Source organism: Vipera ursinii (genome assembly GCF_947247035.1).
Source record: "Vipera ursinii genome assembly, chromosome: 2".
Taxonomy (NCBI): domain Eukaryota; kingdom Metazoa; phylum Chordata; class Lepidosauria; order Squamata; family Viperidae; genus Vipera; species Vipera ursinii.
Genome location: NC_139513.1, coordinates 172176750 through 172204361, shown reverse-complemented (window position 1 = coordinate 172204361; position 27612 = coordinate 172176750). Strand labels below are relative to the sequence as shown.

General features: G+C 42.0%; 1 protein-coding gene across 1 annotated transcript in view; it reads left to right on the top strand.

Annotated features, from left to right (window-relative positions):
* Window positions 1-542: 542 nt before the first annotated feature.
* The window catches only part of L1CAM (L1 cell adhesion molecule), an 80386-nt gene continuing 53316 nt past the window's right edge, over window positions 543-27612 (top strand). The window contains exons 1-11 of the mRNA XM_083355811.1: window positions 543-655; window positions 8829-8934; window positions 11084-11280; window positions 12468-12590; window positions 13401-13571; window positions 15400-15511; window positions 17724-17908; window positions 19830-19961; window positions 25785-25928; window positions 26653-26764; window positions 27278-27444. Of these exons, the coding sequence (XP_083211937.1) occupies window positions 565-655; window positions 8829-8934; window positions 11084-11280; window positions 12468-12590; window positions 13401-13571; window positions 15400-15511; window positions 17724-17908; window positions 19830-19961; window positions 25785-25928; window positions 26653-26764; window positions 27278-27444 (1540 nt within the window). The 5' untranslated portion in view covers window positions 543-564. The remainder of the gene's footprint in view (window positions 656-8828; window positions 8935-11083; window positions 11281-12467; window positions 12591-13400; window positions 13572-15399; window positions 15512-17723; window positions 17909-19829; window positions 19962-25784; window positions 25929-26652; window positions 26765-27277; window positions 27445-27612) is intronic.

The window sequence follows — 27612 nt, the reverse complement described above, 5'->3', positions numbered from 1 at the left end:
ACGTTCTCCAGATTCCCACCCCCTCCACTCTGCCTTCTTGCCATCCATTCTCTCTCCCTGAACAAAAGAAGCTGTCCCCTTCCGTACTGAAAAGACATTCCAGGACAAATTCTCCGATTTGGGGTGTACTCCGCCTTTATTTTAATTTAAGGATATCCTAATTTCTATTTCTCTTTGTGACCCTCTTCCTGTCCCCACTATTTTAATAGTCATTGTGAAAAGAAGGATGCCTCACTAATTGCGTATCCACTTCACACAGCATGCTCCTCCAACAAGTTGGACTGGAGATGATACAAACAAGCAAACACTGGGCTTCACTGCTTTCCTCCTATCTGTTTTGCAGTCTGCACTACTGTCCTTGGGGAAAGGACATTTCACTGGGAGGGGGAAGGAAACCAATGTACACTCGTGTTTTTTTGTTGTTTTTTTTTTGCTAATGCATGCTCTTTCTCTTGTTCTTTCTTCAGCCACAAGTCACGTTAGGACTTGCATGCAGCTGTCTCCTTCTTGGTTATACTGCTACCCAGGTGAGGAAAGGAGGCCTGGCCTGTGTTGCCAGAGAAGATGGCCTCAACTCCAGCCTGTCTGCTGATGCTGTGGCCGCTGGTTCTGATTCTGTGTGATCCAGCCGAATCCATCAAGTTTCCTGAAGGCTGTGAGTAGCAAAGATTTTCTGCTGCATGTGTTTCAAAATGGGAAGGGTGGGAGCTCTCCCTGGATATAGATTTCACGAGGGGGAGGGTCTGTGAGGCATCTTGGCTGTCTTTTGTTAGTTCTGGACCAATTTGTGGAGTGATGAAACAGCACAGAAATGTTCTGAAGACACGTGATTTGGAGGTGTATAAGTGTTTCATTTTCAATGTTTTATTGGAGTCACAGAGAATTGTGTTTAAGGCACTTTTCTCTGTTTTCTTAATTGAATTAATATTCTGCTACTTCTGTGAGAGCGCAAGGTGACAGACACAGAAAAGAGTCTCACCACTTTTATTCCCAAACAACTCTGTGAGATAGGTTGGATGGAAAGATAAAAACAGGGAGAGGGAGAGATGGAGGGAGGGAGGGGAGAGAGAGAGAGAGAGACACAGAGAGAGAGAGACACAGAGAGAGAGAGACAGAGAGAGAGACAGAGAGAGAGAGACAGAAAGAGAGACAGAGACACACACACACAGAGAGAGAACACGCTGCTAACATTGGATGTTCCCGCTTTGACAGATGCTCAGAGCTACCCAAGGACATCCGTAGTTAAGAGGGAGACTGCTCTCCAGCCACTATCTTTCCTATTATTTATGATAGTAACTTTTCTAATGTCCCACATCTCCATCTAAGCAGTATCATCAGAAATCTAGGAGAAGGACCCCCTTGGGTTAACAACTCATACTGCCACCCTAACAGTACACACACTCCCCTCAAATAAGAGAGGTTATACAGGTAGTTCTCAAGTTACAACCATTCATTTAACAACCATTTTGAAGTTACAGAGGGACTGTAATAGTTACTTATGACCGGTTCTCACAGTTATGACTGTCACAGCACCCTCATGGTCACATAATCAAACTTTGGGCACTTGGCAACTGGCATGTATTTACCATGGTTGCAACATCCCAGGATCACATGATTCCCATTAACAACCTTCCCAGCTGTCTTCTTGCAAGCAAAGTCTATGGGGGAAGCCAGATTCGCTGAACAACTGCATGATTCACTTAACAACTGCAATAATTTGCTTAAAAACCATGGCAAAAATATTGTAAAGTTGGGTGTGACTCACTTAACAAATTCTTTGTTAGCAACAAAAAGTTTGGACCTAACTGTAGTTGTAAGTTGAAGATTACCTATATTGATGTTGATCAATATAAATGGGTGATTCTGCCTGATTTATGAAAAGAGAAGAAAGATAAATGGGGAAACAAGAATCACCAAGTCCAGTGCTGAAGAGGTTTTTTTGCACCCACTTGCTGCATCTCAGCTTTATGATATTAGTTCTAAATAGCATGCCATCATTAAGTGAACTACTTACTAGCCATGTACATTTCTCTACATTCTTTGATATTTGCTGTGTGCAAATAATTTTATTTTTCTGACATTTCACAACACTTAGATTGTTCATAATACCATTTAAAAGGAGACAAACAGTTTTAATAGACAATCATCTACAATGTTAATAGTGGAAGTTACCCTTTTATCTTCTGCATATATGAACATATAAAGTCATCACGTTATTTATTTTGGCTAGGCATTGCTATGCAAGAACAAAATATGTATTAACTAGACATAGTTTACACCAACACCATTTACTACATAATTTTCTGTCTTTGAAAACTCTTTGCTTATACCATACTCATTCCCTGATTCATGCATTGCCTTTTGTTTTAATTCTTACCCATCTTTTTGATAATATTATTGCTTATATTTCTCTATATACATCTATAACCATGGTGGCGAACCTATGGCACATGTGCCACAGGTGGCACGCAGAGTGCTCTCTGTGGGCACGTGCGCCGTTGCCCCAGTCCTAGGCCTTCAGCTGAGTTTTATAAAACCTTTTGGCTATAGGCCTCTGCTGCCATGTGCAAAAAAAAAGGTTCAATCAATCAATTTCAACTTCTCGCAGGACAAAAAAAGATCTCGCAAGGTGGAATTGATTGATTGAACTTTTTAGTCCCACCCAGTCTGCCGTTACCACGGCAGCCACGCCCACCCAATGGGCCACACTCACCCAATTGGCCACACCCACCCGGTACCCGACGATACATAAGTGGGTTTGGGGTTGCAGTTTGGGCACTTGGGCTCTAAAAGGTTTGCCATCACTGACCTATAACTTTCTATCTCGGTCCATTTGCTCTTGTTATATTTGTTTTGCAGTCAAAACTTATTCATTCTGTCTATGACTAAAAACCCTAAGTTTGTTAGGTGCTGGAAACCTTGTTTTATATTCAGTCCACATTCATCCAGGACCACTTTTTCTGTAGTCTATATAATCAGGCAATCCATGTTATATGGAATATTTTTATATAATATGAATCATATTCTAGATTGAAATCCAGTTACCTATTTACCAGATCAAATTGCAATAGTCGTTGCTGCACAACACTCCCAGGCTGTAGTTTATACTTACTATAATTTGCCAAAAATAGGAGGAGTTACAAATCTTACCTTCTTGTCTTTTGCATACTGGTTTCAGTGGTAGTTTGGAATCTTCTTGCTTGATCGTCCCAACAAGCTTTTTAACACCGACCAGTTTTCAGTACCAAGGACAGCACTCAGAAACCAGGAAGCAGCTATTGTCTTTAACGCTAGGGAGAGCATTCAAGGTTAGCCTCTGCTGCTCCCATGAATATCATCCCTTCGTGAGGTTTTATCTTGTGGTGCTACAGCTAATAAGCATGGATTCTTTTGTCTTGTTCAGTTAATCAAAGTGTACATTGAAGCAGAGGAGAACAATGGGGGGAAAAAGAACCCTGATGTGCTTTAATTTTTTTTTAAAACGTCTAGATCTGTGGAACAAAATGGTCCTTCCTATTTGGCAACTTCTCTGTTAGGCATAATTTATACCCTTGGATGTGATAGCAGGAGATATGCTTGCATTAAAGTTGGACTTTTGTTTAATGCAAAAGAGACATGGGTGAAAGGAGGATTTTTATCTGTATTCAGTGTACGTTGGAATCTAACCATCTGGAGGTTGTGAAAGTCTGAAAAGAAACATATGTTTGTCTAAATAAAATTTATGCTAAGAATCTGGTGCATTATTTTGTAATAAGTCAGCTTCATGAAAATAATAATGGTTGTATCAAAGGAATCTTTAAAAAGTGGGCCAGAGAGTCTGATAGGAGCCAAATGGCAGGTCCACAAGCCCTGTGTTGCATACTCTTGATTTAAACCAATCTCCTACAATGATTTCATGGAATAAATATGATGTTTTTGGACAGGATATTAAGGGCCAAGGTGAAGCCGGTCTGATGGATCTTTAGTGTCAGGGAACTCTGTGCTAAGGGTGTGACTACTGAAAAGCCATTTCCTTGACGGTGTTAGCCTGATTTTTTTTAATCTAGTTATTTGGCATAAGGTTTTAGAAGTAGACTTAAGCATATGAGAACATTTATATGTAGATGTTGAGCTTTATGCATTTTGGTGACATAATTTTGGTGACATCCATCTGTGCCATGTAAATGTTTTGTGACAAGCCCTAATGGCTGCATTTTTTGAGATACTAATTGTTACTGATATTGTCCAAGAATCAAGTTGGGAGGGGGCACTGTTTAACCCAAAATTATTAATGCAAGCCACAATACAGTAGTATGATGGGTAAATTATGATTAAAAAAATAAAAAGAAACAGATCCTAAAATAAGAAAGAAATATTCTGGTCCATTCTTGATTTTAAATTGCTGTTGTATCTCAGCAAATAATAAATTGCAAGACTGGGAGACTGAGACATATTTTAATTCACGCATGATAGATATAGACTCCTCCATCAAAAAAACACTCCAACAGACCTCCCTCATCCTATTTTTCCCAGAACAACAGTCCTGTGAGCTGGTTTGGGCTGAGAGAAAGTGACTGGTCCCAGCCAGCTTTCATGGCTAAGGTGAGATGTGAACTCACAGTCTGTCGCTTTCTAGCTTGGTGCCTCAATAATTAGATCAAACTGGTTGTCTTTCTGCATGAAATCAAAGGCTGGATATGGATATAAGCAAGCCCACAAAATACAGTCCCTATTTTATGACTTTGGTTGTTTAGTCATACATTGTACACATTTCTAAGATTTACAAGCTAGTGGCTAGATTCACACAACAAACCGCATTCACATAATGTAACAAATTGCGTTATAGTTTGGTTGTGATGAAAGAGCTCAGACATTGATTTGTGCTGTTTCAGATATATAAGTATCTTCCATAAATCCTAGCCATTGCAGCCATCCAGAAGGCACCAGTTTTGGGGAAAACTGTACTGTACTGATACTTCAGATCCTAAAATCTTCAAGTGCTGGATTCAGAACAAAACAAAGCATTGCAAAATATGGTGCTATTGAACAAAAGAGAAATTTGCCAAATTGAGATTAATTTCAATAATATTTAAATACAATTTCAGGAATATGTATAATCCTGTTGTTGTATCAGTTGTTTTAAACAATCTAATAACCAACTGAGAAGGGAAAGAGTCAGCACTCTTTCTCTTTAGCTCATAAACTGAATTGCTTGTGGGTCTCTTACTATTGCTACAGGTTACAGACACAGTTTAGAATAGGCAGGCTCTAATTCAGTTCATATACAACATAATCCTATTTATTAGAAGTAATGTATATCCCACTATAAATTATAGGGTATTAACTTTTTTTTTACATTTCATAAATTGTATGCAAATTAGTTTCTTCCCAAAGTGAATAATTTTCTAATTTTAGCTATTGATTCTTATCAATATTTATTGATTTGATGTCCAAAAGACCCCCAAATTATATTGTATCTATTAATATACTGTAATTTTGAGGTCCCTTCTCCAAACTTTTTAAAAATTAAATCAAAATCACTTCTGTTTCTAAATAATGATTGATTCCAACAGCCCTCTGGAATCATGTTACGGTTTGCAAATCTTAGTTTACAGCAGTGATACAGTGGATGCAAACTCTTTCTCTAATAAGCTCATAAAATTTCACCTTTCTGTTTAAGTTCTTTATTATTATTACTGTCCCATTCCACCACCACTCTGCCCTTACTCTGTGTTTGTGTGTTTTGCTTCTCCTCTCCCATTCTGTCTGGATGAGTAGGCAAGGAGATCCCTGGAGACCCTTTCCCTCCGCTAATTGGATCGGAGCTTCTTTCCAACCTGTCGCTGACTCAACCAAACACAACACTTCCTATAAGAATCAATTCAGCTTGTTAAATTAAGGGGGTTGAGGAGGCTAGGTGAATGTTTGGCCTCCTCCATGACATGTTTGATCAGTAAGGAAGTGTAAACACACCGGCATAGGAAATGTCTTTCTACACATAGCGTATCCACAATAAGACCCTCAGGTTATAAACCATTCCCTGCAAGGGCATTGTGATCTGCAGACATTCATAAGCAATAGTATTTATTTCCCTGCTGTGAAAACTTCACCTGCTCTTTTCTACATTGTCACTGATGCTAAGGATACCATTTCAGCACTTTTTCCTCCCCAGTCCAATGGCAGTCCTGAACAGCACACAACCAGCTAGCCATGTACAACTCTGATGGTTCTGTTCATTGTCCCTAGAAATGTCTGGCAACTTTTCTTATAGGGAACTGAATGAAAATGTAGCACTTAATGTAAAGTGCATTGTCTCATTGTGCTGATTAACCAGTGAAATAAAGAAGAGAATAGATTGTGGTTTTATAATAAAGCACACATGCTTTGCATACAAAATATCCTGCATTTAGATCTTGGCATCATCTAGATGTGTCCTAATATCCGGAAGAGTTACTGATAGCCAATGTAGATAATATTCAGTTGGATTAATCCACTGACTTAATTAAAAGCATTTTAGAATAATTGTCCCATTAGTCATTTTGTTTTGTGTGTGTGTGTGTGTGAGAGAGAGAGAGAGAGAGAGAGAGAGAAAGAGAGAGAGAGAGAGAGAGATGTGCAAAATTTTTCAAATATAAAATATTTTGAACATGAAATGGGCTAATCTAACACTGCTTAGACACTGTTCCAACCTCACCAGGAACTATGTCAGTTTGAAACAGGCATCCCAAATATAAAATGTGTTGCTCTAAACTTGATACTTGTGGTAGTACTTCCTGTGGGATAGAACAACCTGTTTTGAACATATCTTACATATAAATATAGATTTGTGGAGCTGAGTGTGGTTATAGAGTCACCTGCATGTCTTCTCTAAATGTCCATATGCATGCATCCATTCCACCTACAATTATGTCCATATACTATACCTGTACTATTATTGTATTTTCAGTTTGCATTTTTTGTTCTGTGCTACAATATAATGCTGCAAAGTTTCAAAATAGTATCATATGTTTCAAAACAGCTCATTCTTTGCTCCCACCTGTTTGCCTGTATTCTCTGCATTAAGGTGTACTCTAAAATACAAATGACAATTCAGAGAGCAAAGTAAGGTAAAGGTAAAGGTTCCCCACACATGCGTGCTAGTCATTTCCAACTCTAGGGGCTGGTGCCCATCTCCGTTTCAAAGCTGAAGAGCCAGCGCTTGTCCAAGGACGTCTCCGTGACTAGATGCCAAAGGCACACAGAATGCTGTTACCTTCCCACCATAGTGGTCCCTATTTTTCTACTTGCATTTTTACGTGCTTTCGAACTGCTAGGTTGGCAGAAGCTGGGACGAGTAACAGGTGCTCACTCTGTTACGCGGCACTCAGGATTCGACCCGCCAAACTGCTGACCTTCTGATCGACAAGTTCAGCATCCTAACCCACTGAGCCACCGTGTCCCTATTTCAGAGAGCAAAGGAAGCTCTAAACAGAACTGTCTACTAAAGAAAAAGGTGTCTCCTATCATTTCACAATACACTGAAAAAAAATCTCCATTTCATTTGTTTGAGTCTTCAGGTAACTTTTGATGGGAACACAAGTTTGCTTAGCTCAATAATTTTTCTCTTAGAAGTACTGAATACCACGTTAAGAGGTATGATTTTGCCAAGCAACGAGAAGTCTGAGGTAATCTTCACAGGTCACCTTTTGTCAATTTGATCTCCTCTTCCAGATGTGTCAGGCTTCAATATCTGACTCATCATAACCAAATTAGTTTTATTGAAATTCAAATGTCTGGAGAGTGTCAGGTTGGAAAATCTGATGTGAGGGACAGTTTTCCTTAGAATTCAGGCTATGATATTTTCCTGTTTTTTTTTAAAAAAAACTGGCAAATCTGAATTAAGAGAAGAGAGGAGATGGGCAGTAAAAGTCTAGTTTTCCCCATCCCAAATTTGCTGCTTCCAAGATCTCTTACTAATGAAAAAATGAAAAGGAAGCAAACATACAAATATTACAAAACCAACAAAATTAACCCTCTCCTCAACAACAACAGCAAACAGATGCATTTGTTTCACCCTGGGATTTGGGCTTTAGAACCAGCACAACCAACCATTAGTCAATCATCTCTTGCTTGCCATCAGCATCTAAGTTATACAAAAGCTAGAGAAAGTAATTTTTCTACTTCCAATGAATATTCCAGACTCTGTACTTTATCAGATGAGTTTCCTTCAACTGTCCTGCTTTCAAATGCAGATTGTTACTCACTCTGTTTTTCTGTAGAATTAGTATTTGCACACTGCCTTGCTTTGAATTCTCTAATGGTGCAGAGGAACACAACTGTCTCATTCACTGAGTTTGGCATGCTGACATCCAGCTGGCTTTCCCCCTCACTCTCACCTGCACCTGATCATCTCACATATGGGTTCTGTCTTGCACCCTTGAGCTTCCTATTTAAAATGTGCTCATTTGGCTGTGATTTTGCATTTTTCATCCTTTCAGTCTTGCTCTCACAAACTGCATGTTTATGTTTTTCTTAAGGCACAGGAATGGTGGAATGATCACTAATAAGCACTTCTCTTTTTTTCTTTTGCTGTTTTCTTGCTGACGCAGTTGACCGGACAAACTGTGAGTCTTCCATGAAATGGGTGATGGTGATGATAATGGTGATTGGGCTGGGATGGGAGAGAAGCCAAACAGTGATTGCTTTGCTGATCTGAATAGCATGTTACTACACCTTTATTCTCTGTCTGCAGTGTGAGGCTATCACATTATTCTTGGGTAGGGTGAGGTCTTCAAAGTATGAGACCAGTGGTCCCTTATGTGTTGGAATTTTGTATTGCTCATTTTCCTTCCCACTTCTCTGTTTCTTAGTGCAACAACCTCCTGAATTCACCAGACAACCAGACAAGGAGATTGTTTTATATCCCACTGATGAGATTGTCCTGAAATGGGAGGCTATTGGAAATCCCCCAGTGACGTGAGTATTGACAAGCTTCAATGTTGTTTCCCTTATCCCAGTTCCATTCCAAATGGAAAACTTTTAGTGGGAATTTTCTCCTTAGGATCCTAGGTTAGTTCTGTCCATTTCTCTGACAGCTAAAGACCAAATCATATCTTTCCTTACTTTTACTTGTTGATAAATAGACAATTGTTTGTGTTGTGGAAAGGCAAGGAAGAATTGGTCTGAGGAAATAGTTTTATCTATTTTTTTCTTAAGGAATTTCATTCCTCTTTGATTTCTCTGGTTAAAATTGCTCTTTTCCCCAAGGCAGGTATTTGAGTGTAATATCAACTGCTTTATTTGGGGTGGGGGGAGGAGTTGGGGTGGGGCTACAGTTTGAATATAAACAGTTAACTACCATTCCCTAATGCTATGGCCATAATTTAATTTAGCATCCCCTTCCCTCTTCTCCCCCCCTCCAATCATAAAGAAAATCAGAAGATCTAATCATTTATCTCCCAAGTCAATGTAGTTTGGCATGGAGAAACTTTTTTTAATTAATAGAGGCCCTCTGCATGCTGATACTGGAAAATGTTATTGTTAGAGAGACACGCCCAATTTGGTGTTTGAGGATGCTAGGAAAGATGGAAGAAAAGAGAAGAGGATGACCAGCAGCAAGATGGATGAACTCAGCTACAGTGGCAATGACTGCACTGTTGGAGGACCTGAAGAATCAAGCTAGGGACACATTATCTTGGGGGGAAAAATCTATGTGGTCACTAAGCATGGTTGATTGATGATACATAATCAATCAATCAATCAATCAATCAATCAATCAATCAAGGTAGTTGGCCTGAGAGAGAGTGACTGACCTAAAATCCTCCAGTGACTTTCTGTGACTGAGATGGACTAGGTAATCGCAGTTTCTTTATAATTTTCTCAATGTGTAAGAGTATGTGGATGTGTAGTGTCAACCTCACTCATCCAATTTCTATATTGAGCTAAGAATACAGACTTCCTTGGAAAGGCATTGTAGAGATAATATAGATAGAAAGAATATTGAAAACAAAAATGGTATCTAATTAGCTGGTGCACTTCTTTCCGCTTTCAACTCAATCCTGACTCCTTGCAACTGCTGGGAATAGACCCAGCAGTTTTCTTGGCAAGGTTTTCTTCAGGAGGGGTTTGTCCTTGCCTCCTTTCAAGGGCTGAGAGAGAGTGTCTGGCCCAAAGCCACCCAGCTGGTTTTGTAACTAAAGCAGGACTAGAACTTGTGTTCTCAGGGTTTCTAGCCTGATGCCTTAACCACTGTTTTTTCAAAGATGATAATGGCAATAGAGTAATAATATACATCCTGAGACATAATATTTCTGCTATTAACAAACCTGTATGAATTCAACTTTTTCCAGCTATAACCTTCCTCTGTTTCAAGCCTAAGTCCCAATTTTGAGTCAGAACAAAGCAAACTAAAAATAGTCCTTATCTCCATAATGTACCGTATATCTACCAACGAAGGAGAATATTTGTAGCTCAGGGTTGAAATGAGGAGTCCTTGGTGCTCTCTGAGCTGGCTTGTTTTCTTGCAGACATTGATGATGTTGCCTAGTTAGGGTAATGAAACATCTGCAAGAAAACAAGCCAGCTTAGAGAGCACCAAGGACCCTTCATGTAGTATATCTATTGGCAGAAATCCTTGAATTTTCATTGCAGTTCAGAGCTTTGAATTTGACTTTTCTAAGATGGTACCTGAACAGCCCTGAGACTGACTGATTTTAGGAAGGGATTTCCACTATCGATATTGGACATTTCACAGTGCACAATGCTCCTAAATTCTGTTCTGTTCTTAATATCTCCATTATTCCCTTCTACGCTGGAAATGTCCCTGACCTTACTTGGACCTCTGCTTCTCCTCTAATTGATTTCTCTCTCTCCTTACTCCAGTTCTCGTGTGTGTGTCAGAGGAATGATTGTTTGCCTCCTTTTAAATCCCGCAACCATACATTTCCACCGCCAGTCGCACCCAGCTTAATCGGTGCAGACTGAGAACAAGGTTATTTATAGAAATGGACCAACCTGCCAGTCAGAGGTTATTAAAAAAAATAGCACAGGGACTTGGTAGGAAGATTGCATTCCCCTTTTCCTTCTCCTTCCCTCTTTCCTTTCTCACGTGTTTTCCTTTGGGCAGGTACCGCTGGACCAAGGATGGGGAACAGTTTGATCCAGAACAGGTGCAAGGGATAAAACAGTTGGAAAACTCAGGGACTCTGATCATCCATGCAAACAATGGGAATGTGCCAACTAGGTTCAATGGGCTGTATCGGTGTTATGCCAGCAACATATTGGGCACAGCCGTGAGTTCTGAGAGCCGCATCATTGTTGAGAGTGAGTACCTTTCTGCCTCCCCCAAGGTGTCCTTCCTGCTTCTCCCTCCCTCTTTTATAAGTGTGCCCACCAATTCTCTGCCTTCCTCCAGCTCTGTTTCACTTGCACACAGCCATAAGCACACACCCTCACACACAAACATTTCTCATTCTGGCTTTGCTGATGAAGCTTATTTTAGGACCCACAATGATGCAGCTTAAGGTGTCTACACACACATATACAGCCTTTCCAATTTTTTGAGAAGTAAATTTCTTCCTCCCTCTTACAATAAATGTCTATGCCAGGGTCTTTTTCCCTTTTACCTGCCTGGACTCCCCGGAGTGTAGCCGGTTGCTCTTGTTCCCATGGATACAGTTGTCATGGTATCATCGTGTCATGTGATGTAATTGCCAGACCCTCCTTCTCCAGCCTTATTTCTCTCCTGCTCGGCTTTGCTTTCTGCATGTCTGTCAAGGAAGAAGGAAAGATTTAAAAGCTGGAGGGATACAGGAAAGTAGACACCCACTGACATCAGAAAGGATGTATTTTTCAGCACTAATAGTCAGTGCTTTTTTTGTAAAAGAAAAAGGTGCCGGAACTCACACATGTCATACAACCTGCCTTGCCTACCCTACAAGGTTCCATCCAAAAAAAGGTGCCGGAACTCCATTCTGAGCGTTCTATGAGAAAAAAAAAGCCCTGCTAATAAGTGATGATTTAAGAACATCCTGTCTCTGCTCCAAAATAGCAGTGATCCTTTATTCTTCATCTTGGCTGAAGTTCTCAAAATAAATCTGCCTGCTATTAATAATAATAATGCTATTGCTGTTGCTATTGAGGATGTTGTATTAATAAAGATTTCAGAAATCAAGCATGAGTCAAGAAGTCCTTGGTTCAAGTTGCATCTCAACAAGTGTGTATAAATGACTACTGGTTCTCTGAGACAGCAGGTGAATTGGTAAACTGCTTCAGCTTTAATTGGCTGGGTATGGCAAAGCCTGTCCGCTCACTGAGTAATGATCAAAAACTTGTTAAAATACATTTTTCCCTGAGGCACAGTGAATAACTGGATACATTAAAAACCTAGCCCAGAGACTATGTAGACAATTTCTCTCCATGTACAGTCGGTTTTTTTTTCTCCATGATAATTCCCCTTCACCCTCCTCCTATTCACTAATTACTTCGATTCCTGCTTCATTGCCTTCCAGATGCCCCACAGTGGCCAAAGGAGGAGGTGGCACCCATCACAGCAGAAGAAGGGACCCACACAGTCTTACCCTGTAACCCACCCACCAGTGCTGATCCACCTAAAATCTACTGGCTCAATAGCAGTGAGTATTAGAAACTGTCTTTTCCAAAGACTGTGAATTTGATTGTGACAAAACACAACCCATGGACTGATTAGTTTCTCAAAGAACTAGAAGAGCTGGCAGTAAGCCAAGTGCTTTTGATGGATGGCAAGAGGTGAAGGGGAATTATCAGAAGTGAAGGAATCTGGATGTGGCAGATGGATGGGGATAGTAAATGGGGCAGGGTAGGTGAAGATGGGAGAGTTGCAAATACATGTTCCCAGGTAATTCTTTGATCATGTCATTCAAGAAAGATGTTGAACTCTCATAGACAATCTGATTAAAGATACAGACTCAGATAAATGCACTATGTATGGTGTTCTGCTTTGAACTGGCTGCTGGATCATTTCAGAATATATTACATGCCAACCTGAGTCCCAGAACATATGAGAAAGTAAGAAAGAGGAAAGGCTTTCTGTAAACTTTTAGGAGACATGTTCTTGTTGGAAAGAGAAGGTTTGACTGGAAAGAATATGGGTCCAATCCTCCACTCTCAGGGATTAATGTACACTTTGGTTACTCCCAAGGGTGTGGAACCTATTTTGGAAGTCAAAATTCATTTTTGAAACACAGGAAAGAATGAAGTTCCTCTGCTATGAACACCTCCTCCCAAATCTCCACATGAAGATGATAATTATGACTTACAAGAAATAGAATAACTTTTCTTTCTTTCATCTCATGGATTCTTGGGCCAAGAAGCAAAGTGGCTTGGCATTTGGCTGTCTTATGATAATTCTTTCTGCTTTGCTATGTCTTATTTGCTTCTTCTCCTTCCCACCTCTCTTTCTGCAGAGATTGAGCACATTGCCCAAGATGAACGAGTCACTGTAGGCCAGGATGGAAACCTCTACTTTGCCAATGTACAGATGAAGGATAGTCAACCTGACTATATCTGCAATGCCCATTTCCAAGGTCCACGACTCATTATCCAGAAAGAACCCATTGAGCTAAAAGTCATTCCAAGTAAGTCTTCAGGACACCCTATGTTGAGGTGCTCTGTGTTATGGAGTGAGGAAGTAGTTGGCTATTGCAGGAAGATATCGACCACATTTTTTTATCCCGGTCTTCTGCCCACCCATCTTAAATGATGGACTTAACATAGGAAGTGTGAAGTTCTTGTGGAAATCTGCAAAATTATGATATGAATTCTTGCCTGAAATCTTTATTAGGCTCTATCCATGGATTTTGCTGAAGGTTGTCAGTCATTTGGTTCAGATTTAGTATTTCGGTTTTTCCCAACCTGTTGCCCTCCAGATGTGTTGGAGTTCCATGGGAAATCTAATCTAAGCATCTAATGGACAACAAATTGAGCAACGCTACAGCATTTGGTTCTCAATACAGTTCTTTGATATTTCACACTTGGTATTTTATGGCCAATATTGCCATTATTTCATAAAACTGGAAGCACTCACCTAGGCTGTTGGTTCACTGATCAATGCTGGCACCCAAATGAAAATATCCCCATTTAATAATTGCCCAGCTTCTGATTGAACACATCCACAAAGGAGAATTCTTCTGACAATTAATTTCATTATCAAATAGTTCTTACCATTAGGAATTTTCATATAACATTGAACCCAAATCTGACTTCCTGTAATTAAAAGAATGTTATTCTGTTTTTTAATTCTATTCCGTATTCTGTGTCCTGCATTATCTTCCTCAAGGACACATTAGTCGAAATGCATCTGATCAATGCAGAATAAGGTAGAATGTTTCTTTCTTTCTTTTTTTTTTAACTTGGGGAAACTGCCTGTAATATTTGGCAGCAAAAAACTGTTGCTTTGTACCTAAGGGGTGTAGAGTTAAGTGAATCAAAGAAGGGGAGATAGGGTTTGTGATATAACCAGGGATGAAATTATGAAAATTGAGAGGTAGATTCATGCAAAGTTTAAAACTCTGAGAAGAGCTTTGTAGCAGTGAATTATGGAAGAATATTATTCATTATTTATCATCATCATATAATGCTCAGAAACTAAATGATTTACCAGAAATAGGAAGAAACTACAGCAAAGATGAAGACTTAGAGAAGTGATGTGTAGAACCCTTTTGTATGTTCCTAGCAATGACAGAGACAATAAGGTGTGGTGGTTAGACTGATGAATAAAACTGGGGACATTAAGTTGAAGTCTTCATGATCACAGATCTCATTGGGGGAACTCAGCTGGTCTCTTATCTCTCTGTCTAGTATACCTCATGTTGTTAAAGTTAAAGAGGAAGAGAAATATCCAAGTGAATCGCTAAAGCTGCCTAGAGTTGCTTTTCAGAGTGAGATGGGCAGCATATAAAAGAAAGAAAGGAAGGAAGGAAGGAAGGAAGGAAGGAAGGAAGGAAGGAAGGAAGGAGGAAGGAAGAAAGAAAGAAAGAAAGAAAGAAAGAAAGAAAGAAAGAAAGAAAGAAAGAAAGAAAGAAAGAAAGAAAGAAAGAAGAAAGGAAGGAGGGAAGGAAGGAAGGAAGGAAGGCTAGGTCATAACCTCATTTAGAAAGTTTGAAATTGAGGAAGGCTTTATGAAGGAGTGTGTGTCAAACTGCCTGTAAGTTAGTGGAGCCAATGACACACTCTTTTCTCTCAGAACGTGAATATAAAGTCAGTCAAAAGCCAAACGTTCTGCAATTGTGTTGGTCTAGGCCAGGGGTTAGGGTTAGGGTTAGGGTTAGGGTGCTGGCTCAGAAATTCTGGGAGTTGAAGTCCACGAGTCATAAAAGAGCCAAAGTTGCCTACCCTCAGCATAGGCCATCTGCACATGTGGTCTTCTGATATCAAGTAACTCTTTTCTTCTCTCTCTTCCCACAGCCAACACTTTCTCATACCAGAAACCAATTCTAATTGTGCCAGAGAGCACACACAAGAGCTACGTGGCCTTGTTAGGAAAGCCCTTGATACTAGAATGCATTGCAGCAGGGCTGTAAGTATTTGGAAATATCTGCCATCAAAAATAAAACATATACGGCAATGCAATCCTGTATCTTTCTAATGCCATGAGTCCAGAGAGGTTTCCTTCCACAGGGACTGTGAGTGAACCAATGGATGAAAATAAACATTAGTCAAAGGATTGCTAGTGCAGGTCTGAAAGATACTTCACTAAAACCATAAATTGATGAAACATAGGTAGTGCATGACTTACAACCACAACTGAGCCCAACGTTTCTGTTGCTGAGCAAGACAGTTGCCAAGTGAATTTGGCCCCATTCTATGACCTATCTTGCAACAGTTGTTAAGTGAATCACTGCAGTTGTTAAGTTAGTAACATGGTGGTTAAGTGAATCTGGCTTCCCCACTGACTGAATGGGAAATGGGAAGGAGAATGGGAGAGCTGGGTATACTGTATCTTTTGGGTTATGATAACAAAAATGGCCAATGAGTTAAGAGTACACCTTGAGTTCAGTAGTTGTTTTTAATGCTATCCCTAATTCTATCCCCATTCTCTTGTGAACAGGCTGATAGATTGGAGAGGTCTCTATCTGCCTGTGTGTTTGAAAGGGAATGGATATGTTTTAAGGCAGGGGTCCCCAACCAGTACCAGGCCACAGGATGCCAGCAATCGGTCCGCACAAATAAGGAAAGCCCTATCAGCAGGATGCAGGCAGCACACAAAACCACGCCCCCTCCGGTCTGTGGAAAAACCTGTCTCCACATAACCTGTTCCTTGTGCCCTTAAGGTTGAGGACCTCTGTTTTAATGGGTTGTGACTTCCGACTTCCAATTGTTGGGGAAAATACAACTTGGGATTTCATTTTTGCTCCTTACTGGTTTGGAGAGGCCGTGGAATTCTCTAAAGTCATTTTCCCCCTCTCTTTTGGACTGCGTAGAAATTACTCCATCCTTTGAGTGGCCTTGGAAGTATTTATTGAAAACATTTCCATAGCCGCCCGTCCTATAACCAGCTCTGGGTGGCTCCCAATCAAGTAGCAGAGATTTAAAAACCAAAATACATCAGCAGTAATTAGAAAAACATTTTATTCATCTGCTACTCCAGGGACACTCAGCTCCTCCTGCCATTCAGCTGCTGGTTTGATGATGAGAAGGGAAACATCAGCAGAGAAGTGGAATGATGCCCTTTGATTACATGCTTTAGTAGTGGTTTAATTAACTATGCTGTTAGGTATCAACAAACAAACAATGAAGAGCGGACTGAGGAGGCAAAACAGCCTGGTGTCTTGCTGAGGCAGTTGGCAAGCCAATCCCTGCTCCGCTATGAAGCTCACATTTTCTCTAGGCCAAACTACTTCACAGCTTTCTTATGAACATAAAATGAATGTGGTAGGAGCTGAGTGTGTGGTGGGCTGATCATCTGAAATATCGTCTACTTCTCCATCCAGCCGTGCTGGCACTGCTGACTGCCAGCTGCCTGCAGTTTGGCAGTTCGATTCTCACCCGCTCAAGGTTGACTCAGCCTGAGGTTGGTAAAATGAGGACCCAGATTGTTAGGGGCAATATGCTGACTCTGTAAAACTGGTTAGAGAGGTCTGTTAAAGCACTGTAAAGTGGTACTGTATATACGACTAAGTGCTATTGCTATTACAATAACCCCAAATGCATTTAAATCAATGAGATAATTAATCATGTCCCGAGTCAGGTCTCACTAATCTAGCACTTTCCAGATGTGTTGGACCACAACTCTTGTCATCCCCAGACAATGAACCTATAGGGATCTAGATGATGAACTTTAGAATCCAAGAAATCCAAAGAGTGCTAAGTTGGGTGGGGGGAAAAGAACTTTTAAAAAGGACTGATTTAAGTGTTATCACTAGTACTACTCTCTTGATCCAGATGCATCTGGTGAGATCTAAGGAAAAAATAATTTCAAAGGTAATAAAGGCAACTCTTTTACAAATAAATTTGTATATAAATACATTCTTTAAAAACAAGAAAAAAGTTTCCATAAATCTCACAAAATGCAAGTATCCCCCCTCTGCTTTATGCACAAGAGAAAGATGCCTCTTCTAAGATGATGAATTCTCCCATCTTCAATTTGTATATGTTTTAAAAGTATTCTCAAATAAAGTCCTTTTTTAACTGAACAACGTCATTTTAAGCAGTGACTTAGATCAGTAACATTCAACTGAATTAGAAGCCAGATTTATACACGTTCTTTTTCTTCTTTCCTTTCTCTGCAGCCCTACACCGTCGGTGGAATGGATCCACCTGAATAGACTGAACCCTTCACCCGGGGTGACCTTTCAGAACTACAATAAAACCCTTTACATCCCAAGAGTGACGGAGGATGATGATGGAGACTATCAGTGTATTGCTCGTAATGAGCATGGCAGCATCCGCCACACCTACACCGTTAATGTTGAGGGTATTTCCACAATTTTACTCCAGCAGGGCCTGATAGGGAAAAAAACGGGAAAGATTTTGAGTAGTCAAACTGGCACCTAGCAAGATTTCTCTTTTGAGAAAAGATTATGGTGAGATTAGTAAATGTTACAAACATAATGTCACTCCAAATTGCTTACTCCTATAGCCTACCATTTGATGTGACGTTATTAGGTTGTGTTTCTCTCATTGAATGACATTCAGTTGTGTGCAGAAGATCAAGTGGTGGCACAGTGTAATTATGTCATATACTGTGATTTAGGATGTTAGCAGGAAGAGTGGAAAAAAGCAGGGAGGCAACAGCCATTTTTAATGTTTTGGGAAAGTGGGGAAAGGAGTTGCATTAATAGCAAAATATTAAATAAGGCAGCTTACTTTGAAAGATGGAAGTTTCTAAAATTTCTTAACATAATTTTGTATACCTAAAAGCCATCTTTTTTTAGTCAATTATACTAGTCATCCATGACTGTATTAAATGAGGCCATATCATTTTGCAATTACATATATGTAATGTCTTAAGTGTTGTTGTTTTTTGAACACCTTGTGTCAACCCAAATTTGAATTTGAATTTTATTGAATTTATATACCGCCCTTTCCCGTAGGACTCAGGGCCATTTTTGGGTCTTTTTTCTTCTTTTTGTCTGTATCAGCCCCCAAACTAGGGCCGTCCACAGATGGCAGTTGCAACTTCAACAATCGTTTTGTACCAAATTTGGATTTTGCAAACAGAATTAAAGGGAGACTGATATAGCTATTTCAAGCTTTTTTGCTCTCATCAGTCAGCCACACCCTTCTGAGATTCGAACCTGGGCTGTCTGCATGTTAGGCAGTTGTTTTAACCTCTAGGCCACAGGCTCTTTCTCGCTTGGTCAGCTGAGACTAGGGGAAGAGATATGTCTTAAGTGTTGTTGTTTTTTTGAACACCCTGTGTCGACCCAAACATGGGTCTTTTTTCTTCTTTTTGCCTGTATCAGCCTGTATATTAATTTTAGTGGCAAAGCAACAAGATAAGAGCTGGGTAATCCAACCCACAGATCTTAGCAGCTCAGTGCTCTATATATGTGGTGGTGTAAAACAAAATATAACTAAAATATTGACTGTGAATAAAAACCTAAATTTTTAGCTTAACCAGTCATGCTAGCTATAACCCAGCCCAAACTTAGCACTCCATTGCATTCATTGGAGAAAATTTAAGCAAATGCTTTGTATTTTAATTTTCCAAACTTCAGTTGGGTTGTTCTCCCTTTTAAATAAAAACAATATTATTATTCAATTATTATCCTGATATTCCATGCTTTTAGGGCTTAAACTTAAGACCAGTGATTGCTAGCAAGGAACACATTTTTTTGCATTCCAAGGACTACACACACCGCAGCTTAGCAAATCTTTATACAGTGTTTTATTGAACCACACAATTTCCCCAACAGCAGCCTATAGCTGTGGGTCAACTCCACCATTCTAGAATTTGCAAAGTGATGTTGCCATGCAAACATGTATAATACAACCCTTTATATTCAGTCATTTCATACACAGTCCAAAAGCTAAAGTCACAATTATTTGAAACAATTGAAATTTCCTAGTTGACGAATTTCCTGCCTTGAAGAATTAATAAAAGAAGGGGGATGCCACTTTTGCCCTCTAGGTGTTTTGTATGATGACACCCCCTCTCCCAGACTCTCAAATTATTGGTTGGCATGGTGATTCAAAACAAATAAAGCATCTACTTGCCTATATACCCGACTGAAATCTGAGAGGTAATAGAAAGGGAGTCTGAGGATAACTCATTATAAAGTGAGCATTGTGTTAGTCTATATAAAAATAGACCTAGGAAGCTCATTTTCCTCATTGTAGTGAACTAATTTTGTCTTAATGGATGCTATTTTCATCCGGTCTTCTTTTCTCAGCTGCTCCATACTGGATCAAAATGCCTGTGAGTCAGATTTATGGACCAGGGGAAAATGTCCGCCTGGACTGCGAAGTTGATGGAAAACCTAAACCAAAAGTGTCATGGAGCATAAATGGGACTCCTCTGAAAGGTGAGTGAATGGGTGAGAAGAAAGGCAGAGAAAAAGCAGAAGGCTACTGCAGTGTATTGGGCTTTGTCTTGTTAAGGGAACAACACGTGGGTTAATCGCTGGAAAGTTGCTTAAGCAGGGAAGCTGGCTAACGGCTCCCAGCTCCTCAGACAACCCATCTCCAGCGCCACCATTGGCTGCCTCTAGGGCGGTAATAGGTCGCTTTAAACCTATTGGCCACCGCCTAGAGGCCAGGGTATAAATTGCTGCATTTGCAGCCCTGTTTCTCAGTTCAGATCCTGCAAGCAATAAACAATGATCTTTGCTGAACTCACTCACCTCGTCTCGGCATTGAAGCGACGAACCCAGTATTTAACACTGGCGATGAAGGTGGGATCCTGCTCCTCCAACTGAGCTGAAGAGTCACTAGGAGAGAGGCAGCGCACGCCTGGCGGGAAAAGCAATTCCACACACCCCTACAGTCGGCTAGCACAGCCACGCTAGCAACCACGCGCCCAGAGGACCAGTCCCTGGGCAACAGAGGAGCAGGATTCAAAGATGCAGAGCACCAGCTGCGAAGACCAGCAGAAATGGCCAAGGTTGGAAAACTGGAAGAATTCAACATAACTCAGCCAGAAGGGTGGTCCTCGTACCTGTCCAGGGTCGAGAACTACCTTCTAGTGAACCAGGTCACCGAGGACAGATTGAAGGCCCCCATGCTCCTCTGTGTGTGCGGCCCAGCAATGTTCGACATAGTGGAGAACCTATTCACGCCAACGCCATTGGAGTCTGTATCATTCGCGGACTTGAAGAAAAAGCTCGGAGACCACTTCCAGCCCAAGCTGTTGGTAATCGCTTGATGCTATGCATTTGAGCAGAGTCCAGCAACCAGGTGAAACCGCGTCTGAGTTCATCGCAGCCTTGAGGCAGGCCGCACGCCTGTGCCAGTTCTCCAACGTCGAGGAGAGGCTATGGGACTGGTTTGTCTGCGGTCTCCGAAACCGAGAGCTACAGCAAAAGCTCTTCACCAAAGAGACTCTGTCGTTCCCAGATGCGCTGAAGGAAGTCATGGCGGACGAAGCTGCCGGTGGGGCCGTACGAGCCATGCAGCCCGCCAAAACTACACAATGCGAAGAAGCCATCCACCACGAGGACGCCAAACACACAGAAGACCCGGAAGACAACACAGAAATCGACAAGCTACACAGACACCATGACCAACAGTGTCACAGCAACAAGCAACATGGGGCCACTTACAAGGCAGATCCCTTCCTTAGAAGCCCAGGTTGTGGCGGCTGCCACCAACACTTGGACTGTAGGTTCCGGACAGCCACGTGCTGGGCCTGTAGAAAGATGGGCCACATCGCATCCATCTGCAGAGGTCACCAGAGGGACCGGCCATCAAATCGCCAGTCAGAAGATCTGACCAGGAGAGGTACTGGGGCCCCGGGACAGTATAGTGTGGGGTTTTGCTCCAGCCACAGAAGCATTTGCCGTACCGGGGCTTGCCACCCGATTAAGCCAAAAGTATAGACTTCAGGTGGAGCTGCAAGGGGTCCCCTGCAAGATGGAGCTAGACACAGGCTCCGCCTTTTCCATTATTTCCCTTGAAACATTTAATTTTATTTGTGGTCGCAGTAAAAGATGGGCCAAGCTGAGGCCATCTCATATAGTATTAACTGATTTTCAGAATGCCAGAGTTGCAGTCAAGGGTGAGGCCACCCTAGCCGTTAAATTTAAGGGGTTTTCGGGGCACCTGGATGTTGTCGTAGTAGGGGTTCAGCGAACGAGCCTGATTGGGCTCGATTGGTTTGATGCACTAGGCATCCAAGTAACCGGGATCGACCGGACACAAGTCGCGAGTCTAGCGACAGTATGTGAGGAATTTGCAGATGTGTTTGATTCAGCTCTGGGGACATACACGGGCCCGCCAATAGCATTTAAACTAGATCCAAACGTAGTGCCAGTCAGGATTAAACCTCGTAAGGTTCCATTTGCTCTTAAACACAAGATAGATGCTGAACTAGATAATCTTGTTGAACAGGGCGTACTGCAGCCAGTAGATGGGGGTGATTGGGAGACCCCAATCATAACGCCACTTAAAGCCAACAGGGAGGTCAGAATCTGTGCAGATTACAAATGCACAATTAACTGTGCACTCAAACAGCATGCATACCCAGTACCGGTAGTAAGCCACATCCTGGCATCTTTGCAGGGTGGCACCATTTTTGCAAAGTTACATTTGGCTCAGGCCTACCAGCAGCTCCCTGTTGATGAGGCCACAGCCGTGGCACAGACTATTGTAACCCATAGGGGGGCGTTTAAAGTAAAATGCCTGCAATTTGGGGTCAGTGTAGCCCCCGGCATTTTTCAGGGCATCATGGAACGTAGACTCAAGGGCATTCCAGGGGTTTGCCCCTATTTTGATGACGTGCTCATCACCAGTGAGTCCACTGAGGTGCTTGCAAGGAGGCTTACAGCTGTCCTGCAAAGGCTGTGCGAAGCAGACCTCAAGCTTAAAAATAATAAATGCAATATTGGAGGCCCCTCAACTGAGTTCTTAGGGTTTCGCATTGATGTTGATGGCATCCACCCTGCTGAGTCGAAAGTAAAAGCCATTCAGATGGCACCCAGCCCTAAAACAAAAGGAGAGCTGCAGGCATTCCTAGGCCTCCTAAATTTTTACCACGTGTTCTTTCCTAACAAGGCCACAGTGGCAGAGCCGCTACACCGGCTCTTGGATAAAAATGCTACATGGAAGTGGACAAGAGTTCACAAAAAGAGTTTACAGGAATTGAAGGCCCTTCTGTCCATTAGTTCCACTATCACTCATTTCAAGGAGTCAAAGCCAGTTTGCTTAGCATGTGATGCATCCCCATACGGGGTGGGTGCAGTCCTAAGTCACTTAGAGAGAGATGGAACTCAAGTTCCAATTGCTTTTTATTCAAGGACACTGTCCTCCGCCGAGCATAATTACGCTCAAATTGACAAAGAGGCACTGGCTATAGTTGCTGGAATAAAAAAAATTCCACAACTATTTATACAGCAGGGACTTCACGGTCTTCACAGACCATAAACCGCTATTGTGGTTATTCACTACAGACAGACAGACACCCCACATTTTATCCCCTAGGATGCTTAGATGATCCATTTTTTTATCAGCTTATACTTTTAAGCTAATTCACAAACCTGGCAAGGATATGCGCCATGCAGATGGCCTGAGCAGACTTCCACTGCCTCAAATCGAACCAGACCCAGACCCAGCGGCCCATGTTTGTCCATTCAGGACTTGCTGGAGTTTCACCTCCATGTGGGGGACATTGCTGCAGAAACAGCAGCAGACAAGACCCTAAGTAGAGTGCTATCTTGGGTACACACAGGATGGCTGGATAAAAGCCCAGGTCCTGAGTTTCAGAGCTATTTTACAAGGAGACACGAGCTCTAAGCTCACAAGGGTTGTATTCTTTGGGGGAACAGGGTCATAGTTCCCACCTCACTAAGAGACAGGGTGTTGCAATCACTTCATGAAGGTCATCCGGATATTGTTCGCATGAAAACCTTGGCTTTCAGGGACAGCTCTTTCTTATAGTGGTCGACAGCCACTCTAAATGGCTAGAAGTTATACCAGTCGCAAACATGACTACTGCTAGGACCATCCAGGTGCTTAGGAAACTCTTTGCCACGCACGGGCTGCCAAACGTCAAAGTGTCTGATAACGGGGCCCAATTTACTGTGGCAGAATTTCAGGCGTTCCTGAGAGCAAGCCTCATTAGGCATGCGACATCGGCTCCATTTCACCCATCTACTAATGGTCAAGCCGAACGTATGGTTCGCATCACAAAGGAGTCGTTGAGGCATATAGTGACTGGGGACTGGCACCACAGACTGGCCGACTTTTTGCTTTGCCAACATTCCATGCCTTGCACGGCAACAGGGAAAAGCCCAGCAGAGCTGCTCTGGGGGAAGCGCCTAATCACAAAGCTGGACAGGCTGCACCCAGACTCGGTGGCAGCTGAGGCCTTTCGCCCAAAACCCCTGAGGGGGCTGCAAGTGGGCGATGGGGTGTGGGCCAGGAACTTTGGGCATGGGAACTTGTGGGTGCCAGGGAAGATTAATTTTAATTTATTTTTTTAATTTTAATCCCATTTATATCCCACCCTTCTCTGAAGACTCAGGGCGGCTTACAATTTAAAGCACAAATCAATGTGCTTAGCAATAGCCTTCATTCTATGTATATGCCTGCTTATTAGGGCTTTCGGCCCCATCTCAGGCGGCATTATTACAAAGTCAGCTTATTGCCCCCAACAATCTGGGTCCTCATTTTACCTACCTCAGAAGGATGGAAGGCTGAGTCAACCTTGAGCCTGGTGGGATGTGAACCTGCACTAATTGCAGGCAGCTGGTGTTACTTAAGGAGGCATTAGCCCACTGCTCCACCAAGATTACCAAAACGTCAGGCCCTCTCTCATATGAAGTGGGCCTAGAGGGTGGGCGAGTTGTCCATCACCATATCAATCAGCTTAGGAAGCGTTTTCCAGAACGGCCACAAAGCGAGGACTTTGTCACAGGTCCTTCCCACGAACTGCAAACCAGCAGCCAGGCCGAGCAATCCATTGGCTCTGAGGGTCCAAGCAGCCAGAGCAACAGGGAGTGGCCGGAGTGGAAGAAAGCCCAGGAGTGCAACATGGGTCCCCTGATGGAGAAAGCCAACCAGAACACTACAGCCGCTGTGCTAACTTTGCAGAGCAAACTGACTCTGGGGTGGGCCAACCTGGAAGGGCCAGCCAGAGATTTCAGAGTCAACCAGACTCTTTTGAACTTAAAGACACTGATCTACCCAGCCCAGCGGGCAAGCTGGTAGGCCAGGAAGTGCCTGGGTCCCCCAGGCATTCCACAAGGGTTCACAAACCTCCTGCATATCTACAGGATTTTGTTTTGAAATAATGGAGCTATAATGTATCTGTATCATGACTGTGCTGCTAACTAGGAAACATCTGTATTAGACAGGATGGAAACATGTAAATGTACACACTATTGTTGTACTTTGTAAATTTGTATTGCTGTAATCATTTTCCTTTTGTTGTTATAATGTTTGTACATTCTAGGGGGAAGGGGTGTAATGTATTGGGCTTTGTCTTGTTAAGGGAACACCAGTGGGTTAATCACTGGAAGGTTGCTTAAGCAGGGAAGCTGGTTAACGGCTCCCAGCTCCTCAGACAACCTGTCTCCAGCGCCATCATTGGCTGCCTCTAGGGCGGCAATAAAGGGACGCGGTGGTTCAGTGGGTTAGGACACTGAGCTTGTTGATCAGAAGGTCGGCAGTTTCGTGGATCGAATCCCAAGTGCCGCGTAACAGAGTGAGCGCCTGTTACTCGTCCCAGCTTCTGCCAACCTAGCAGTTCGAAAGCACGTAAAAATGCAAGTAGAAAAATAGGGACCACTACGGTGGGAAGGTAACAGCGTTCGGTGCGCCTTTGGCATCTAGTCATGCCGGCCACATGACCACGGAGACGTCCTCGGACAAGCGCTGGCTCTTCGGCTTTGAAACAGAGATGAGCACCGGCCCCTAGAGTCGGAAACGACTAGCACGCATGTGCGGGGGAACCTTTACCTTTACCTTTAGGGTGGCAATAAGTTGCTTTAAACCTATTGGCTGCCGCCTAGAAGCCAGGGTATAAATTGCTGCATTCGCAGCCCTGTTTCTCAGTTCAGATCCTGCAAGCAATAAACCATGATCTTTGCTGAACTCACTCGCCTTCTCTCGTCATTGAAGCGACGAACCCAGTATTTAACAGCTACCATACCACCTTAGCTCCTGGACCTAAACTCTTGGCTGCTTTTCAGATGTGATGCCAGATCCAAGAAGAAAGATTCAATCAGGAGCTTTAATCTTCAGTGAGGTGCAACCCAATGACACCGCTGTTATCCAGTGCCAAGCCCACAATAAGCACGGCAGTCTCCTGGCCAATGCATACATCCTTGTTGTCTGTAAGTTCATCTCTCTGCTTTGAATCAAAATGGGGCTGCTCACTGTTCAAAGGACAGGAAGATATTACTATATATAAAAAACCCTAGCAAAGGCTGTTCCAATTGTTCTATCACATCACCAACCTTTCAATTTTCACTCTAAAATTCCTCCAGTAGCAAGATAGGAGTGTGTATGAAGTCTGCAGTTCAGTCACCTTTCCAGGGAATGGCGTTCGGTATTCATAAATTATGTACAGACTTTTTTTGCTCAGGCCTGATGAGAAAGACCTTACAATAACAAAGGCCCCTTTTGCCTCCAAATTAATGCCACGATGTGGCATTGGAGATAGCACCCCACTGAGGAAGTGGGTAGTCATCTTAGTGGGTCTAGCAATGGTTCTTCCCAGAAGCCTTTAACTTAAGGAAAGGAAGGAAGGAAATGTATTAAAAAGTGAAGGTTTGTTTAACTTAACAGGCTAATGAGAAGAATACTTACAGTATTCTTGCCTGCTATTCTGGCTCATCTGTCCAGACTACAGCATGTGTTTAATGCTTATCATGGCATTAAAAGAACCCCTGAATATGCTGAGAGCAGACTTTTTTCCCCTCTGGTTGTTTTCCATTGACTTACAATCCCCTTCTTCTGGGGTGGTACTGTGTGTTAACAGGACTTAGGGCTAGGGAGGGTTTCTTGAGGAGATGAGTATCCTGCCTTACACTCATTGGCCTTTTTGCTTTACTCCAGGGTTGCCAGCAGAGATCCTGACCCCAGATGGCATAGAGTATGCTGTGGTGGAGAACCAAATAGTGATCCTACATTGCAAGACATTTGGGGCGCCCAGACCTAAAGTGCAGTGGTACAGTTTCTGTTTTGTGTCATTTTCAGAAAGCACAATGTGTTTTGTCCATAGCTGCTCTGACATTGTTTATTTGGCCCCAGTTATATATCAAAATTCTCTTAGTATCACTCATTTCATTTGTACTTGGAAAAATCAAATGCCTGTTTGGATTTTACTAGCCTAGCTCTCTCAAATAACAGACTAATGGGCAAAATGCCAGTGCCAATGGAGGAAGAGAATTGGGCCAGTGAAAAACACAATTATACTATTAGCATATTTGGGAAATTGCAGAAGTTACACGAGGGAAAGAAAAAACAAACATATATATTCTATTGCTCTATTCTCTTTTGGGATAAGCAATATTAGGCAAAATACAGTAAAGGCCTAAGAAGCAAAAGAAATTAAGGGCAATTAAACATCTTATATATGAAAAAATTATTAGGAGCTGGATTGTGTTGAAAAATAAGTGCACTGTGGGTATTGTGGAGAGATCTCTATTTGTCATACCCCTTTCTTGTTTTCATTTTCCAGGTTTATGGATGACATGAACCCTGCCCTAAAAGATGAACGAACCTTTATATTCACAAATGGATCCCTGAAACTTCAGGAAGTCCGACGTGAAGATGCAGGAAACTTCACATGCTTGGCTGAGAATGATCAAAACAATGTCTCCATCATTGCCCGCTTAGTTGTCAAAGGTAAGATCAGATTTTCCAACTATGCATTAAATCAAAGAGAAATATGAGAGAAAATAGTTGGCCATAAGAGATGTTAGAGGAAGGAAGTAACCAGAAACAAAGTACTGTAGCTTTCAGCTAAATCCTCTAAAACTGTTTTTCTCCCAACATTCCACTTCATAAGTGGAT